This window comes from Lupinus angustifolius, chromosome LG01 (assembly GCF_001865875.1).
Source record: "Lupinus angustifolius cultivar Tanjil chromosome LG01, LupAngTanjil_v1.0, whole genome shotgun sequence".
NCBI lineage: Eukaryota > Viridiplantae > Streptophyta > Magnoliopsida > Fabales > Fabaceae > Lupinus > Lupinus angustifolius.
In genome coordinates, this window is record NC_032009.1 from 33,276,323 (window position 1) to 33,296,500 (window position 20,178).

A 20,178-nucleotide genomic window follows, 5' to 3' on the forward strand; every position below is an offset into this window, starting at 1 on the left:
GGAGAGTTTTTGATTTTTTTTAACTTGTAGGAGTTATATTATTAGTTTTAGGGTTTAATTTTTCAAACACAAATCCTAACAACCCACAACATAATAAATTTTGTCAACCCTAACCCTAATAACATAACACAATAATGAAAAAACACACGTAATATTTTAATGAAAAACACACGGATGAACTTTATATTTTAATAAAATATTATGTGTGTTTTTCATTATTGTGTTATGTTATTAGGGTTAGGGTTGACAAAATTTATTATGTTGTGTGTTGTTAGGATTTGTGTTTGAAAAATTAAATCTTAAAACTAATAATATAATTCCCACAAGTTAAAAAAATCAAAAACTCTCTAGTTGTTGATTTAGAGGACAGAAAAAAAATAAAAAGTATAAAACTCTCACCTTGTTGATTTAGGGGGAGTTTAAAAAAATATTTTAATAAAACTCCCTCCCCAATGCCGATTTTGGGGGAGGAGAGAAAAAAAATACATAAATTGGCAATTCCATTGCCGATTTCTATAAAGTTACACTAGTTTTATAATTTTTCTAAAATGTGCACCAAAACTGTAATTTTTCGGTCAAGGTACACCACATATATAAATTTTCCTAGGGCATCACTTTTAATATATTTAGCAAATGTTCAAGTATTGAATTTTTTTAGGGTATGTCAATGGAAAAATATGTTATCTCCGGTCTTGTATAGTGTGTAAAAATATTGAGATTAGTTAAAGGCTTACAATTTATTAAGTTGTGTTTTAAATTTTATTTTGATTGGATAAATCTTGACATATCCCATAGAGAAACATAAACAATGACAAATTTAGAGTTATTAGGTTATAATCAAAATTTATCAAATTATAATTAAACATATAAATAGATAAACATGCATGATTGTATCAAAATTTAAAGAATCAGTGGTTCAATAGTAACTTCAATTATAAACTGAACTCTTTGAATGAATCTAGATCAATAATGTCATAAAGAGTCAGTAATATTGGGGTTGACCAATTATTGATCTAGAACTATCATGGAAAAAACTCTTTGAATGAATCTAGATCAATTATAAACATTCCGATTTTAAATTATTTTTCAATAAAATAATTTTTTTTAAAATAACAAAAGAAATTTCCCATAGAGGAGAAGATGTAAGTCATAAAGAGTCAGATAGCTATCATGGAAAAAACTAATAACACTAAAGGGAAAAATGAATGTACGGGACAAGCGAGACTCTTCTCCATTATTGGGATGATAGTTAGCTAAAAATACATAGAAAAATTGAGAAATAATAACATTTTCATGCTCTTACTTTATATTGTTATTACATTTTTTTCCTTAAATCCATACTAAAAAACTTAAATGTTTTCTCCAGTAATAGAGAGGAGTCTGACTAGTATGGCATAAGGAGAAAGCACTCACACCAATATGTGCTGAATTGATGAACTGAATGATGGATCGTTGAAAAAACATAAGCTCTGTGGTGGTCGGCTAGTGATGATTCTGAGACAAAGAAAAATCACATGATGTAATGTCTACTATAACTGGACACCATTTGCTACAAGCCAAAGACTAGTCATATATCATTTTCAATTTTCCATTTTTATGTTTCTAATTTGGTACCCTATGTAGCCAATGGCGTACAAATCAAATGTTTCATGCACTTGGAGACCAACATGTTTTTTTTTATCTCTGATTCGTATCTATGTATTTACCAACATGTTTTTTCATCTCTGATTCGTATCTACGTATTGTTTAAACACAGTTCATCCATTTTAGTTAATCGGTATCATTAATAATTTTGCTATATCATTCGAATTGATTTGATTCTCAGTGTTTAATTAATTAGAATTAGCACATGGCTAGCACGGTTCAGCGCTTGCATGGACTGACAACAAAACATAAAAATACGTCAACTTTTCTAAAAGCACTCCATTCTATATATAGGTCAGACATACCAAAGTGATTAAATTTCCACATATTCTTAATTTTATTATGTATTTAATATGTATACACTGATAATGTAAATATTTTTTATACCGTCAGCAAATCATATATCATTCACATGTTAATTATTATTGACTCTCACATAAAAATAATTCAAATCAACGATGAATAATATGCTGATAGAATAAAAAGATTAACGTTGATTATACATAGATTTTAAACAACTTTATTATTTGCATGAATAAATGCCAAACTAAAGCACACAACCAATAAGTTAGGTTTAATTGAGGAGTTGTTGACACAGGTTCCATCCACCTACTTTGTACATTGGCTTCTTATAACTAGAGTTAGGTACTCAATTATCACTTTTAACATTAATTTTATGATATATTTAGTAAGGGGAAATATATGCACTAATGGTATATGTGTTTTCTACATTATTATTGTATTATCTATTATTCATATATAATTATTAATTTTTCAAAAAAAAAATAACCGAAATAAATAGTGAATAATATATTAAGTATGTATAGATTTTTACACAGTAATACGTGTGGTACAATAGAGGGTAGTAAATTATTTAATTATGTCAAAGGCCAAATATATAATTATGCATTCTAGTAGGTTCATGATTTAGTTACAACTTACAAAGCTTGAAAAAGAGTGAAAATCCGAATTGGTGATGGGTTTTCGACCAGATTCTGGCATGACTATTGGGTGGGCCCTATTAATCTGTTATCCAGGTTTAGAAGACTTTATTCTCTCAGTGTTAATCCGAATGCTCACATTAGTGACTTAGGAAGTTGGATCGAAGGAAACTGGGTTTGGAATATTTCTTGGAGACGTAATCTTTTTATTTGGGAAACTATCTAACTGAAACTTTTTTGCAGGTAATTCAAAATGCTGTTGTCCGAGAAAACGCTCTTGATTTGGGAGTGACGTCACGACAAATCCAACCTTTACTCCGTCAAATCTGCTTATGACCTTCTCTTTCAACATCATCATCAATCTCCGACTCGTGATATTAACCATCTTTGTATGCTTTGGAAGTCAAAAGCTCCCTTAAAAGTTAAAGCTTTTGCGTGGAGACTTTTCCAGGGTCGGATTCCTACTGTTGATGCTCTTCTCAAGAGGGGAGTCTCTATTGCTTCTGGAGCGGGAACCTTATGTTCTTTTTGCAACGACCAAGCTGAAACTTCTCAACATCTTTTCTCCTCATGTAACTTTACTTATTCAGTTTGGCAGCTTCTGTATAATTGGCTGAAAATTCACATAGCTCTTCCTCTTCGGCCCATTCATCATTTTACTAATCACATGGGCATGATACCTCACAGACGTTACTTGAACTATTGGAATATCATTTGGCTCGCTACTATTTGGGCTATCTGGAGGTCTAGGAATGACTTTATTTTTAATTCAGTTCATCCTTCTCTCGAGAAAATTCTTGAGGCTGCTAGGGTTACTTCTTGGCTTTGGATTAATGGGAAGAGAGACAAAGATCAAATATCTTTTTCGGACTGGATAGCAAATCCCATTTTTTGTCTTGAGTCTATGTTGTAAAGGGTTTTAGTTTTTCTTTTTTTCTCTGCTTTTTCTCTCTTGTAATTATTTTTTCTCTTAATAAAATCTTTCCTTTTGCCGATAAAAAAAAAAGAGTGAAAATTTTCTCACGGAGAGTCAAATATTATAAAAACAAAAGAAAATTAAAATGTTGTGATATTTATTATTTTACTTACAATTAGATTACTTTTTTGTCATTTAAATTAACAAGAGAAATATTAACTTTCCTTTTCAGTACCAAAGACGATCATTGTTCCTTGACAAAATATCACTGTGTGACTATTATTTCAATGAAGTTATTAGGTCTTCAAGACCTAATAAACTATCAGTTTTTACTCTTAAGTTATATACATATAATTTCACCTAAATAATAAATTATTTATTCAATTGTAGTACATGAAAAATTATTAGTTCTACAACTAAGTCAAGAACCAAAATAATTTATATGTATTAGAGATTAGGCTTTATATTATTATTTTTCTAATTGTATTTTAGCCTTAGCCTTTGGCTTTGGCTTTTCCTTTTATCTCTATTTGTTAGTTTTTGGTTTAGTTTTCTGGTTTAGTTTTCTCTCATATAAATACCCTTCCATTGTGTTGGTTGTAACTAATTCAGTTGAATCAAGTAAAGCAGTTTCTTCTCTTCTCTCTCAATTTCTCTCAACCTAGATTCTATTCTTCTCAGTTACGGTTTTCTCATATGGTATCATTCAAGTCAATGGATTCCTCCGTCGTTCCTGGTTCATTACTGTCGGTTTCTCCACCGCCATCGTCTGCTCCGCTGCAATCGGTTTCAACTTCTCTTGGTCTTCATTCTCCTTCGATGAAGCTCACTGAATAGAATTTCTTAGTGTGGCGTCACTTCATGGTTGCGACGCTCACTTCCAACCGTGCTAATCAATTCGTCGACGGAACCGACATCCCTCATCGTTTTCTCTCCAATGATGATCGGTTAATCAATCGCATCAATCGCATCAATCCTGCATATTTGTGCTAGGAGGAGCAAGATCAAGCGATCTTCTCCTGGATCCTCAATTCTCTATCTGAAAGCCTTCAACCGCATGTTGTTGGATGTACTCACTCATGGCAACTGTGGGAGGAGCTCCACAACTTCTGCAGTTCTCAAACGAAGGCTCGGAGTCGTCAACTTCGTGTGAAGAAGATCTTTGCTCCTGACCTTGGCAAGATTTTGATGAAGACACCAACATCACCAAAAAGAAGAAAAGGAAGATTACTTATGAAGACCAAGAAGATTAAAGCTTAAAGACAATTAGTCTAAGTCTAAATAGGTACTTCTATCATATACTCTTTTATATACTAAAGTAATAATGCTCAAAATATTTTAAAAGAAATTGAAACACTTCAAGTTTTAAAGGAAAACATTTTTTTAAAATAATATGTAATAGGTTACTGAAATTTGAGTAACAGGTTACATGAGTGAGAATCAGTTTTCCAACAAAATTTAAATTGGAGTAACTGATTACTCAAATTTAAGTAACTGATTACTCTAAGTAAATTTTAAATTCACTGTTGGACAAAGAGTTTGAGTAACCAATTACTCAAGTGAGTAATTGATTACTCAAGTGAGTAACCGATTACTCAATGTAATTTTTCAAAATGTCACATTTGGGTAACCGATTACCCACTTGTTGTAATCGGTTACTGAGAGCTGTTATATCAGTTTTTCAGATTTGAAACTCAAGGGTTTTCATCCCAAACGAAATGCCTTCATTCCAAAAAATTCCTACTTTTCATAAAGGCACAATGACTGATTGGAAAGTCTATTTAAAGGCATTAGAACTCACAATGAAAATAATTCTTTGAACAACTCTTTCATAACTCTTTCACACTTTTCTCACAACTTTCTTACACTTTTCTGAAATAGTTTTCTTAACTTCTAGCAACTTGAACTCAAACTTTCAAAGCTATTTTTCTGAGTTGCTTGAAGTAAAGTGTTTCAAAGTTTTGTAAACTTAAAAGAGCATTATTTACTTAGTACACAAAAGAGTTGATTGGATTGCAAGTGTTATTATATTTCATACTTGTAAAGGCAACCCAAGCCATCATTCAAATTATTCATTCATTGTGATTACTTTTTTTCACGAGGTGCGAATAGAAAGGGGATAGAGTTACTTGGAAATGTTTTTTCCAAGATGATAAGTATTAGTGAGTGTGCAAGGTACATAGAAGTCTCGGGGTGAGATATTGTAATTACAACTCATAATATTAATTCGAAAATCTCTTGTGCTGCAAGAGTACTGGACGTAGCCTTTGGTGGACAAGAAGGTGAACCAGTATAAAATCCTTGTGTACTCTCTTTTCCCTTACCTCTTTGATTCATTCTTGTTTATTTTCTGCAATATTATCCGTTGCACTTTAACTCTTCATTTTGCAGAAAAAATGGTCATAATTTCTAGTCAACTAATTCACCCCCTCCCTCTTAGTTGCAATCTCAGTCTTATACTTCGATCTCAACTTCGGTCCATAACACAAGGTTCATCTTCTATTGCTGCTTATTTTCTCAAAATCAAAAACCTAGTGGATGCTCTAGTGTTTAATGGTGCTCCTATTTCTACATTGGAACACATTGACTATATTCTTGACGGTCTCAATGAGGAATTTCAACCGATTATTACCTGTATTGAGAGTCAAGATAATCTACCAACACTTCACAGTCTTGAATCATTTCTATTAACATTTGAATCTCGTCTTGAGAAGAATAAATCGAAAGTGTTTTCTGATGCATTATCTGCCAATATTGATGTTGTTCCATTGCCATCGCCATCACCTGGTCATGTCTCATCCAAGCAATATTCCAATTTCTCTCCATTGTTGGTAAATATTCCATCGAAATAGGATTTTGGATATAATTTGTTTTCTGGTAGTTTTGGTGGTGTTGGTGGACCTCGGGAGGTCATAATCTGCGCAGAGGTGGTCGCCTGAGAGGTGGTAGAAGTTATCAATGTTCTCCTCCGCCATCTGATAACTATTATCCTGCACGTGACTTCTCTTATGCTCCCCAAACTCGATTTGGACCTTCACTTCTTGGACCTTGCCCAAATTCTCATCCCTCAGCTCCAGCTTCTGGTCGGAATGCTTCTCATCCTTATGGCACCTTTGCTATAACAGCTAATATGGGACTGCATAGTGACAAACATGCCATCTGGTATCCTGATTCTGGAGCAACAAACCATCTCACTGTCGATGCGGGTCTAACTCATGAACCAATAGAACACTTTGGTCCTGAACACATCTTTATAGGTAATGGTCAGGGTATTTCGATTCATGCTATTGGAAACTCTGCTTTCTCTTCTTCTTTTAATCATAGTCTTTCTTTCTCTTTTACTAATCTTCTTCATGTTCCTCATATCACTAAAAACCTCATTAGTGTATCTCAATTTACTAAAGACAACAAGTGTTATTTTGAGTTTCATCCTAATGAGTGTTTTGTTAAATCTCAAGATACTAACCAGATTCTTCTTCGAGTAACTCTCACAAAGGAAGAGCTTTATGTTTTTCATTCACTTGTATCCAGTTCTACTCCCTGTTGTTCGTTACTTTCACACAACAATCTAATTGATTTAGATTCTACTGTTGCAAATAATTATGTCCTCGTTGCTAGTTCTATTCTTCGTGATAATGTAGTTGAGTTAGGACATAATGTTCCTAATGCTAATATTGCTTTACCTTGTATTTTTCATCTTTGGCATTGTCGACTTGGTCATCCCCATGAGACCACAGTTCACAATGTTCTCAAACAGTGTAATATTCCTCATGGAAATAAAACTATATTTTTGTTGGTCTTGTTGCTTAGGTAAATCTCATAGGTTACATGCTCCTCGTTCAACCATTGTTTACTCTTCCATTTTTTATCTTGTTTTTATTGATCTTTGGGGACCTTCTCCTTATTATTCACAGTCTGGTTTTTGATACTATTTGTCTTTTGTGGATGCCTTCTCTAAACATACATGGATATTTTTATTGAAAAGAAGTCTGATACATTATCTATGTTTCATTACTTCATTAAGTATGTCCATACTCAATTTCATAATACTATTAAAGTTGTTCATAGTGATTTTGGAGGAGAATTCAGACCCTTTACTTCTCTATTAACTACTCTAGGCATAGTTCATAGGCTTTCATGTCCTCACACATATCATCAACAATGGACAGTTAAAGAAAACACAGGCATATAGTTGAGACATGACTTACTCTCCTTGCTCATGCTCATTTACCCCTAACCTATTGGGAATATGCTTTCACAACCTATGTTTATCTTATAAACAGAATGCCCACTCATGTCTTAAATAACATCTCTCCTTATCAGATGTTATATGGTACTAAGCCAGACTACACTTTCCTTAAGGTCTTTGGTTGTGCATGTTTTTCCCTCCTAAACCTTATAACAGTAATAAACTCAACTTTAGGAGTCATGAGTGTGTTTTTCTTGGATATTCCACTCAACACAGAGGTCACAAGTGCTTGTCCCCTTATGGTAAAATCTACATCTCTAAGGATGTCACTTTCAATGAATCCTCTTTTCATTTTCTCAATCAATCTGCCTTCTTTTCTAAGCCTTCCAATACTTCACCATCATCATCTTCAATTCATGTCTATTCATTTCCTACTAATTCTGATATTTCGCTTGTTGCCAATCCTTCCTCCTAGCCTCATATACTTAACCCCTTGCATGTTGTTCCTTTACAATCTTCTTCCACTTCTCCTCCTAATACCTATGTTCCTTCACACTCTCCTTTCAGCTATTCCCAACATGTCACTGTTCCTTCTACTTCACCATACATTTCCTCACCCACCACTTTTGTTCCAATACATTTGTCTCCTACCAATGCTACATTTTCCTTAGCACCTCCCTCTCCCCATTCTCCTTTACCACTTGTTTCTACTCATCCTATGCAAACCAGATCTAAATCTGGTATTTTTAAACCAAAAGTTCTTCTCACCCATCAGCTCCATCCACTATCAAAGCTTCCATGGTTGATCCCATCTAGAAACAAGCAAAGCAAGTTGAGTATGATGCATTACTTGCCTTAGGAACTTGGACTCTTGTCCCTTTGCCTCCTCACGAACAACCAATAGGATGCAATTGGGTTTTTAGAGTGAAGGAAAATCCTGATGGTTCTATTCTTAAACACAAAGCCAGACTTGTTGCCAAGGGATTTCATCAAAAGATGGGAGTTGATTACACAGAGACCTTCTCTCCAGTGGTTAAACCTGTCACTATTCGGGTTCTTCTAACCTTGGCTTTAACTCATGAGTGGCCTCTTGAACAACTGGATATAAATAATGTTTTTCTCAATGGAGTTCTAAATGAAGGCGTATATATGCAACAACCTACTGGCTTTCAAAGTCGTGATAAGACTCTGGTTTGCAAGCTCAACAAAGCTATATATGGTCTCAAACAAGCACCTAGGCAGTGGTTTGAAAAATTGAAATCTACTCTTGTAACACTTGGCTTCATGGTTTGTAGGTGTGATAATTCTCTTTTCTTTCACACTTCCACCACTTACAAAATATTTGCTCTAGTCTATGTGGATGATATAATTGTCATTGATTCATCAACAAATCATGTTCACAAGGTCATTGATGCTCTCAATTCAACATTTGCTTTAAAGAAGTTAGGCAAACTTGACTATTTTCTTGGTATTGAAGTCAAGCATCTCAGCAATGGCTCAACTCTCATGTCTCAATCTAAATACATTACTGATCTTTTAGATAGAGCTCATATGACTTCAGCCAAACCTGTTAATTCTCCTATGACCAGCAACTGTAAACTGTCCAAAATTGGTGATGAACCTATTAGTGATCCTACATTCTATAGGTCAATTGTGGGTGCCTTGCAATATGCTACAGTTACTAGGCCAAACATTGCCTATAATATCAACAAAGTGTGTCAATTTCTCAGCAATCCTCTTAACTCACATTGGGTTGTCGTTAAAAGGATTACCTTCAAGGGAATACTTCTTTTGGCTTGAAGACTGTCATCTCTAAGCCTATTACTATTACAACTTTCTGTGATGTTGATTGGGCTTCTGATATTGATGATAGAAAGTCCATGTTTGGAGCTTGCATCTTCCTTGGTCCCAACCTTATTACTTGGTGGTCTAAAAAGCAAACCACAATTTCTAGATCCAACATTGAAGCTGAATATAGAAGTTTGGCTCTAACAGCTCAAGAACTTATGTGGGTTGAGTCACTCCTTAAGGAACTACAATTTGCTTTCTACACCCCACTATTTACTGTGACAATCTCAGCACAGTCTCCATGTCTCATAACCCGGTTCTTCATAGCAAACCAAGCATATTGAACTTGATCGTTATTTTGTTCGTGACAAAATTCAGAACAAAACTTTGATTGTTAAGCACATTCCTTCAGCTCTTCAAACTGCGGATGTGCTCACTAAACCTCTTTCCAGTGACAAATTTTTAGGCTTCAAACAACAACTTCAAGTCAAAGATTTCTTCAGACTCTTCAACATAGAACAAAGTCTTTCATCTTCAGGGGGGTTATATTAGAGATTAGGCTATATATTATTATTTTTCTAATTGTATTTTAGCCTTAGCCTTTGGCTTTTCCCTTTGTCTTTATTTGTCAGTTTCTGGTTTAGCTTTCTGGTTTAGTTTCCTCTCATATAAATACCCTTCCATTGGGTTGGTTGTAACTAATTCAGTTAAATCAAGTAAAGCAGTTTCTTCTCTTCTCTCTCAATTTCTCTCAACCTAGATTCTATTCTTCTCAGTTACGGTTTTCTCATAATATAGTGTGTGACTTACCTTGTTGATCACTAATGATTGTGAGATAATGAAAATAGAGGTCGAAGTAATGGAGAAAAAGAATAGAGTATGGGATATACGTGAGAGTGGAAGGGTTTTGGTGGATTAAGCGTGAATTAAAAATGGGTGAGTTAAAAGCATTTTTTGGTTTATGAAAAACATTGGGGGTTTAAAGAACTCTTTTAAAAGTTTAATGTTTTTTAGATAATATCACTTAAGAACTTATAACTCAACTTTATTTTCACCCATTTTACTTAAGGCAGCTTTTAAGTTTATAGATTTTGAAGTTGTCTCATTTTACACCTTTTCAACCAACTTATCAACTAATTGTGCCAAATAGAGCATCCCAACTTTAGGAAGTTGCATTAATCTCCATTTTCTGATGAGAAACTTTTTCATAGTGTATGACCAATGGTCTCAACCAAATCATCATTGATGACATATTAATAACTTAAAATTAAATGGATTTATTCTAAATAAATAATGAAAATGTGATTCTAGATTTTCATAATGGTCTAACTTCATTGGGGCCTCTACATATTTAAAGGCTAAGAATCGAATGATCAGAGTAATATATTGCATAACTATTATATGGTGGATGTTTTTTAATTCCCCTTTCTCTTACTTTCCTCCCCTTTTTATGGAGGTATAACTCTGTAGTGCATATTTATATTTGAGTAAATACATACTTGTTTTCCAAAATTTTCATGTGTATCAATTTGGTTCTTTAAAAATTGAAAAACTTAAAATAATTCCTAAAAATATCAAATGTATATAAAAAATTAGTCCTTTTAATATATTTTATATCATATGATAGGGACTATTTTAACTTACATTTAGATCTTCAATACTAATTTTGATTTCTATTTTTTGGAATTCAAATTAATATATATATATATATATATATATAATTAGAATTAAAGTGAGTATTCACTCATTATGTATTTCCATAGTCAAACGATGATACAGATTAGATAAGTCAATTTAGATTTAATGGATGCTTTTCTTGATTTGGTATCCAAAACACACGCAAATGTGGGAATGAGAAAAAACATTGGTGCAGGAAAAGTAACAAACTTTAATCAACTTGATTTGTTTATGAATATACACCAATTTAAGAAAAACAAGTATATTTGGGATGAAATTCTGAAAGATTATTAACAAATTAATAGCCCCGGCTGATAAAAATAACAATTTAATAGCCCTTAAATAGTTAAATTGGTGATCTGGCTATTGCCTGCAAAAGCATGAAAATGATAACCCGATGATTAAAAGCACTACAATTATTCAGCGGCCCACTACAATCAAGGTTGTAATAAAAACACTTTCATGCAAATGTCATTCAAGACAAATTATATTTGAGTTAAATATATATGTCATGTAAAAATATATATGCAATCATTACATCATCTATCATTCATTTATATTACTTTTTTAAAGAGTCAATGATGATTGATTGAAAATGAATGGTGAATGATAAACTAATAGTGTATAAAACTCTTACACTATCAGTGCATATGTCTTTTTTTTATTATATTTCACTTAGAATTTTTTTACATAAATAGGACTACCTCCCATGGAGTATACCTATGATCTGAAACAGAAACTTAATTAAAAGGATCTTGGTAAAAACAAATATGCAGATTTTTCTTCAAACCTGATCTCAATTATAGAAAATGAACAACTGAGTGAACAAATATGTCCATCTTGTAAAGGTCATGATTCATGTACTGTGAAAGAAATACTCAAACCACTAAATTATGTTGGTCACTTTTTCATCTCAAGTCTACCAAATAGAAAACATGGGAAAATGCCAAAATGGTACCTATCTATGTTGGTCACTTTTTCATCTCAAGGCTAAACCAAACAGAAACAATGGGAAAATGGTACCTATCTATTATGCTCTTCAGCTGCCATACATAACATAGTAATCGCATCACACTCCAGAAGAATGGACAATTAGCTACCACGGCACATGAACTAGCAATAAAACAGTTTAGGCTCAAGCTACAGCAAAACATGAGAAATCGGCCTTATAAACATTACCTTCTTCGGAGGTCCAATTGATAGTAAAAAACAGCTCAGCAACAATCAGAAAGTGCTCCATTAGGTTCTATGAATTGTATCTTCTGATCTAAACTGATTTACAGTCAATAAACTCCATGCATTTGCCAGTTAAAAAGATACAATGTGCAAAATCCCAATACAGTTCAGGCTGAAGCTACAGGCCTGTCCGTCTCTAAATGATAAATCCTAAACTAATAGCTCAAAAATCGATCAAAACCAATGTATGAATTAACGAACTAAGAACCAACTAATATGACAGAGAAAGCAACGCAACCATCCTTTAATCCATTCATGGACATCCCGAAACAGGTGCAGATTAGTTATCTCCAAACCAAAGCAGGTTGGTTCTATCATATTTGTATCAACAGAAATAGCTGATGTGTAAATGTATGCTTGGCAAGTTGATTTAATGATTCCATCCATACTATAAACTGCTCGGGGACATGTGCATACTGATAGAGTTGAAACTACTAAACTGAAGTGTGAAATGGTCTTACAATCTTAAAAAGCATTAAAACGCTAATGATTGTCAGAATGGCTGTTATCACTCGACTCAAGATCAGTCTTGCAGTTGTCTCTCAAATTTTTTATTGTATCACAGCTTGATTCCTGAAAGCATAATGAAATTAGTCAAAGCAATAGAAGAGAAAATGAAAATATAAACTAAGATACATATCACATAAGTCAAACTTAACCAACTTAGCACATGAACAATAAAACAAGGAAGCATGAATATGGCCCAAGACACGGGATACAGCAAACTTAGAAATTATAAAGTATAAAACAATTATAATACAAGATATTGAATTAATATATGTTTATAAATTACACTTTAGAAAACGCTAACATGTGCCATAAGACAATATTTAGGGAATGCGAGATAAAAATCATACATCGGAAAACGATGCATTCAAATGCATAGAGTTCGGAAACTGTGATTTTCAATGCATTGTTTGGCACTTATTACTAATGAGTCATTAGCAAAAGAGGAATAAAGTTTAGTATAGAAGTACAAATCTTAAATTAAAAGAGGAATGATGTTTTGAAGTTAACATGGGTGATTATAAACATAATAAAAAATAACTTTTATGTAATTATTGTGGCTCATCTACAACAGTATAAAAAAATTTAGAACTTGGAAAACAGACAGTTTGAAAACAGAAAACTGGATAGAAAGTGAAATTGGGATGAAATTCAACATGTTCAATATGATTGAAAACTCAGGCTCGGGTAATAGCATTGAAACTCACAAGCTGGCTAATTTCTTGAGAAAATGTATTCTCCATATGAACAAAAAGCGACTTCCACTGATCCATAAGGGTCGATTCTAACTTGGACGACTCCGAGGTATTTTGTTGGTCACTCATGATGGGTTCCTTTCCTCCAGAAAACTTGTGAACAAGCATGTTTGCTTCTTTCTGACTCTTCCTCAGAGCTAGCCAAACAAAAAAGTCATAAACAAAATGAAGCAAACTGTATAGTAGATAGAAGATACATTACCATTATTGAATTTTAGCATTGAAAAATTCCTAAAATGATTTCAAAAACAACTTACCAGTTATTCTACCCTTGACATCCTGGTAATAGAGATCCGACCAGATATAAGCAGCTGGTAATCAACATAAGTAAAACCCAATTTATTAAACACCAGTAACAACAGATAAGGTTGTATTTCCTTTTTAACCAAACGTTCTCTGATTTCATTTTCTGTTCTCAATATCACATTATACAAATCATTTTTTTTTCCGAACTGTGCATTATACAAATCATTGAAAAGAGCATACAGATGAAGACAATGTGACATTTTTGTAATAATTAACTAATGACAACAGCAAATAAGAACGAAAAACATTTTCTTAAACCAAACAGGCCATAAATTTCTCATAGAAATTAATGAATTGAAATGTCATAGAGCCAAAACACATAAATTAAATGCACCTTTCGAGCAAAAGGAACAAGTGCAGTTTTTTATAAGATCCTCACTACCGAGAGCTGAATTTGCATTCGCAATGCCCTTTAGTACCGCGCATCGTTCCAACCCAACAAATTTACTATCATGTGAAGCAGAAATTGTTGCCATTGACGATTCAACCGCTATAGGCAAATCATCAGCAACACGAAACTCCCTCCCATTATTTTCAACGCCATGACTTCCCATTGGAACACCACAATCTAATCTATCTTGAGTTTTCTCACCAAACCCAGAAGGATTCTCCGTTAACAAATTGGACTCATCCCATACATTACTAACACAAGGGCCTTTTCCCTTGTCTTTGTGGCATGTATCCGCTTCACCAAATTTCAATTGAATTTTTTTTGCAACAAAATTCTCTTCCCCTAAACAAATTTTCTTCTGGAGCTGGAATTCGGAATCGTCTCCGGCGCCTGAGATGGAAGAAAATGACCTCTTCGGAGGGTGATTAGTAACATCACTGAGAGCGGGACGGGTTTTGAAAACGGTAGCGCTTAAATTATCTTCGCTTTCCATGAATTTAAAATCTATCATCAACTTCGAGCCATTTAGTACTGAAACCCTAACCCTAAGATTGAAGAATGAGAAACCATATATGTTGAGAAGAAAGAAGAGAAATTTAGTGGAAATGAAGTGAAGAGAAACTGATCTAAAAGAATTGAAGAGTGGAGGGTGGTGGAAATGGGGATTATAGCTTTTGTTTGGTTCTGAGGAAAGTGAAAAAATTGAAAATTATTGATTTTCACCACAAACATGCCCTAACAAAAAAAGCCATCATTCTCAGGCGGGAAAAAAGCGGGCCTCGCGCTTTCAACTTTGAATTATAATCGAAACCTCTTTCCAAAATCTAATTTCGGGCCGAAACGTTTTAGCGTTCAATCCGTACGGCCCATTACACACGTTGGCCCAATGGGGTTGGTTAAATCCTTTTTAAATTGATCATATAATATAATATGAAATCAGAGTGGCGCAGCGGAAGCGTGGTGGGCCCATAACCCACAGGTCCCAGGATCGAAACCTGGCTCTGATAATTTGGTGTTTTTGTTAGAAAATATCATTATGAATACCTAGAAAATAACACAAGTTATCTAAACATTTTTCAGTTGCAGAAATTTTGGTATGTGAGTTGTTGAATGTTACCTTTTCTCTGTTGTTTGTGTGTTGATTGTAATCATTTTTTAACAAATAATGATATGTCTTCTTGCAAAGTCTTTTCACAATCACAAATAGTACTTTAAAGTGACATTTTATTATTGATCTTATAGGAGTAACCAGATATCATTTTCATTTATAATTTAGGTGGAGTTTTCAAAATTATTGTAAATTTTAATGATAATGATTTAGTCTCCTGCTAACTAGCACCAACCTAAGCTAATTATTTTTTTAAATTAGGTATACAGTTTCGAATAAGATTTGGGGTCATCCTATCTTGTCCAATATACGTTCTCAATGTATACTTTTCATTAAATAAGTACAACTAAAAAGACTTTATTCACTCAAATCAACAAAAAAATGCATGGTAAAATAAATAATATATTTATATCAATATTATATATCATAAACTCTAGTAGTTCTAATTTAATTATGCATAATATTTAAAAATTGAGAAAAAATTGTATATGTTAACAATGTATGAGTTTTACACATTGTCACTACATCATCCACTATTCATTTTTTAATAATTATTATAATTATTGACTCTCCAAAAAAATACAAATAAATGGTGGAGAATATACTCAGTAACACTTACACTGCATAAATATTATTCAATTAAAAATTATATACCATATCATTATATCAAGTGAACTCAAACTTATCCGGGACATTAGAGAGGCAGGTCAGGTCTTCTATCAAATACAATTCAGTGGTAGCCATATCCATCCACCCACCAATACTAATATTGTATAAAAGATGGTATGGTATCAATTAATAATTTAAATACATATAATATCTTCAAAATCTAAAAAGCATTCAATACTTTCTTCATATTGCTACTATCTTATGTGACAGAAAAATAAGAGAACTTTTATCATGATAATTTTAATACATTAAAAGGAGTCACTTTATGTGTGGAAATAGTCACAGCCCATTATTTTGAGAATAAACATATAACAATTAGAGGAAAGGATGAAGATTAAACAAGTGCATGAGAGCTTAGATGAGTAAGTGCTTTCTTAATCTTCTCTACAGCAGCTTGTAGGGTAGAAAGGGATGCAGCATATGAGATACGGATGCAAGTATCATCTCCAAATGCACCACCTGGCACCACTGCTACCTGTTTAACACACAACAGCATAACACAATGTTTTACATTTCAGCTTCTATGTTCCTAATCTACGAGATCCGTGGTTCATTTGGGTAAGTGGTTTGTCACTTTTTACATTAATTTTATGAGTCATTCTTTATACCGAACCCAAAATATGGTATGGTGGATTCAGTATGCAGGTAGGGTAAATGCATGAATGATGTAACTGTGGTTGTTATCATATTTCAAGAAAGAGTGTCATTTTTAAAAATAACAGAATCACAGTGCTTTAGTTCTTTCTTGACAATTCTTAAGGGGATAAGTTGAAATAAAAGACCATGTGGAATTTCCTGCTCATATAATATTACTAAAACCTTAATCAAAGCCATTAAATGAGTATACCTGGCCCTTATCGAGCAGGTATCGACAAAGGGAATCAGAATCCTCAATAATACCAAATCCTTCGGCTTCTCTTCCATAATAGGAGCTTAAATCAATGAATAGATAAAATGCTCCCTGCAAGTGAAAACAATGGTATATGTTTATGAGATAGAAAAGCTGATAGAAAAAGGAAGAGACAAAACACTTAGAATAACTATGAAAGGATAATCAAATGAAATAGAAGAGTTTGAACCTGAGGTTCTGATATTTTAACACCATCAATTTCACTGAAACTTTTAACCAAGAAATCCCTTCGCTCCCTAAAAGCTTTCACCATGGTTGAAACAGCCTCACCACCAGCATAGCCTAGGCCTAATGCAGCGACTGCAGCTTTCTGAGCTATACTGCTGGCCCCTGAAGTGAACTGAATTCAATAAGATGTATCAGCCAATATACCACTATAATATGAACAACAGAAGTCCAACTCACTCGGAACAAATGCAATAAAATTTCTTAAAAGCTTCCTCTCACGCTTAGTTTGGAAAAACCTGAGAGTCTATTAAATGTCTCGAATAAAAAGGAAATCAAGAGAAGTATGGTGCTGTGTAGAACAAAGCTGACAAAAGTGACCAAAAATAAATTCATCATACCTGACTTTGGATCTTTCCACATGCTGCCACGAAATGCTTTGGACCAGCAAGATATCCAAGACGCCAACCAGTCATAGCAAAGGCCTATAGGACGCAATTTTAAAGCATCAAAATCCAATTCTGAGGCTTTCCATATCATGTTATAATTCATAACCACAGTAACAAATACAGAATAAGCAATTAGTAGAAATTAAGAAGGGATGAACAGCACAAACATAAAAATCCTACCTGAATATACATAGTAAGAACCATTATTTTATTTCACGGAATTAGAATAATATATATCTTCCAACCCAGTGGTACAAGCTAACCTTAGAAAATCCATTCACAGTTAAAGTTCTATCCCACATTCCTGGTAAGGATGCAAAACTTGTATGAGTTGCTGGTGCATAAATAATGTGCTCGTAAATTTCATCAGAGAGAACCTGCACAAAATAGTCATTAATAACTTGAAAGGAATTATCATAAATGTTAAACACATTTAACTTTTTAGCACCGCATCATGGATGTATGACTGTACCAGAAGCCTTGGGTACTTGGCTACAATCTGAGCTATCTCTTCAAGTAATTTCTTAGGGTAGACAGATCCTGTTGGGTTAGATGGCGAACAGAGAATAAGCAATCTTGACTTTTCAGTTATTATGGATTCAAGGAGTTTGGGATCCAAAAGGAAATTATCAGAAATCGATGTTGGAAGAATCACAGGTGTTGCATCTGCCAACCTTGCCATTTCAGGGTAACTCACCCAGAATGGAGCTGGAATTATGACCTGAAACATTCATGGTGCACATGGGAAATGTAAGCCACCATATTAATCAAAAGGAAAAATAGCATCTATGTATTAAGCTGATCAGAAAAACATAGCACATTCTTATGAATGGATATAAATATGTTCACACTTCACAGCATGGAGTGGCTTTTATATGCTTGACTCCAACCACAATAAGCATATAAAGATTACCGGCCCGGAACATAGGAGAAACTAATAATGAAGTAAGTAAATCGGAGGGTTTTTTATTCTCACAATGTAAACGTGAGAATGGCTTCCAAAAAAACATTGGATATGGCTGGTTTTAAGATAATTGACGAAGGTCCACATCAAAATAGTATTCAGATTCCAACTCAAAAAAACACGACTTTTGTAAGCTTTTAAAACATAGTCATACGACACAACAATAATAATTCACAGCTGTGTTCTATTAACAAACACAACGGCATGCTTTCTTTATTAGTAGGATAACATAGCTGTATGAATATGTGCCTATGATATAAGTATGTAAATCTTTGGATTTGGAAAGAAATTGATCGACAATTTTGCTTCTTTGTCCCCATATCCCTCTGATTCGCTACTCTTCGCCACTTTTAATATTATATTATGGGGTCCCTAGCACCATTTCCCAGCTACCGCAAGATGATCAATGCGTACTACAACTGAGGTCAGGCTAGTTTCTAATCCAGCACTCACTGATGATAGAAATTGGGGGTCTTAAGAGCCACTTTGATTTTTGAAGACAACTTAGCTGGTCACTTTGTGCAAGTAACCATTACTGAAACTGTAAAAGAATTTGGTAATATGTGATTAGGTGTGACATGGAAATACTTTTCTGAATATGTGTGTATGTGCACTGTGCAGAGTTAAAGTTATTTATAAATGAGGAGGGTATTAAGTTTTTTGAGTCTATGTTCCAAGTTTTAATTAAAGCTTGGAAACTACCAATCAAGAGCTTATGCATCCATGTTATTAAAGTCAGAAACAAGGTGGCTGATCAATTTCAATTTTTCAGTGTCAAAACAGTGTTGCTTGTGGAAATAATGACAGACAGTGTTATGTGATCAGATTTTACAGCAAGCTTCTAAGGCTGCATCGGAACCTACTGTGGAGCTTGGTCCATGGGGTGGGAACTGAATCAAGGATTGAGGGTGGTGCTGTTTCAGTGCTCATTGAGCTCCTTCGTGATGCCACGGGGAATGATGGGTATGCGAACTCAATACTCATGCAACTAAAGTGGTATCTACTATCAAATGGTGGTTATTCAATTATAACAACGTCATGTCCTTCTATGATAGGGCTGTTTTATGGGTATGGAATGAAGAAAATGTTTAATACATGTTTGTGCATATTATTATTATTATACAAGGGTTTCTTCTATTGATAGAAATTGGTAAAGGTTGTAATTGAATGCAAAGGAGGACTGAAACTTAATTGCATAAAGGTTACCTTCTCCCTTCACTATTGAATACTTAGCTTGTACCTTACAATTTATGAAATGACTTTGTTCCAATTAAACACTTCACCCATAAGACTAATCCAACATGAAACTTTAACACTTAACACTAACCAAAGTGTAGCATAAGTAATTCAAATACTTATCCTTAAAATTAGTGAAAAATGAACCCTTTGACTTACCTCATCACCTGGGGCACAAACTGCAAGCACAGCCTGAGTAATACTCTGTTTGGCTCCATTAGTAACCACAATCTGATCCGGGGTGTAACTAATTCCATTCTCCTCTACAACAAAATTCCACCACACTATTAAAACCCCTATCTCAGAAAAATTCCCCCCCCCCCCCCC

General features: G+C 33.8%; 2 protein-coding genes and 1 non-coding gene across 4 annotated transcripts in view; 1 reads left to right on the plus strand and 2 right to left on the minus strand.

Annotated features, from left to right (window-relative positions):
* LOC109361303 lies at positions 12,302–15,111 on the minus strand. Of its 2 annotated transcripts, XM_019606752.1 has the most exons (5): positions 14,294–15,111; positions 13,911–13,964; positions 13,606–13,790; positions 12,858–12,964; positions 12,302–12,819 (listed from the first exon to the last, which is right to left on the minus strand). In XM_019606752.1, the coding sequence occupies exons 1-4, from the start codon at positions 14,859–14,861 to the stop codon at positions 12,875–12,877; spliced, it is 897 nt and encodes a 298-aa protein (XP_019462297.1). In that variant the 5' UTR covers positions 14,862–15,111; the 3' UTR covers positions 12,302–12,819; positions 12,858–12,874. The 2 variants fall into 2 exon arrangements, with proteins under 2 accessions (XP_019462297.1, XP_019462290.1); XM_019606745.1 differs by having other exon boundaries at positions 12,302–12,964.
* Positions 15,286–15,357, plus strand: TRNAM-CAU. Its single transcript has one exon. It is a non-coding gene; the product is annotated as a tRNA-Met (tRNA).
* Positions 16,222–20,178, minus strand: part of LOC109361317 (bifunctional aspartate aminotransferase and glutamate/aspartate-prephenate aminotransferase-like) — a 4,834-nt gene continuing 877 nt past the window's right edge. Inside the window, exons 3-9 of the mRNA XM_019606764.1 lie at positions 20,011–20,114; positions 18,124–18,372; positions 17,915–18,028; positions 17,604–17,687; positions 17,207–17,377; positions 16,975–17,088; positions 16,222–16,602 (exon numbers count right to left, since the gene is read on the minus strand). Coding sequence (XP_019462309.1) covers positions 16,462–16,602; positions 16,975–17,088; positions 17,207–17,377; positions 17,604–17,687; positions 17,915–18,028; positions 18,124–18,372; positions 20,011–20,114 — 977 coding nt within the window. The 3' untranslated portion in view covers positions 16,222–16,461. The remainder of the gene's footprint in view (positions 16,603–16,974; positions 17,089–17,206; positions 17,378–17,603; positions 17,688–17,914; positions 18,029–18,123; positions 18,373–20,010; positions 20,115–20,178) is intronic.

Excerpts from the sequence above, each read along its gene's own strand:
- LOC109361303 (XM_019606752.1), bottom strand. The coding sequence starts at position 14,861 with ATGATAGATTTTAAATTCATGGAAAGCGAAGATAATTTAAGCGCTACC. Across the intron at positions 13,965-14,293 it reads TTGTTCCTTTTGCTCGAAAG|CTGCTTATATCTGGTCGGAT; the intron begins GTGCATTTAATT and ends GTTGATTACCAG. Across the intron at positions 13,791-13,910 it reads TGTCAAGGGTAGAATAACTG|CTCTGAGGAAGAGTCAGAAA; the intron begins GTAAGTTGTTTT and ends TTGTTTGGCTAG.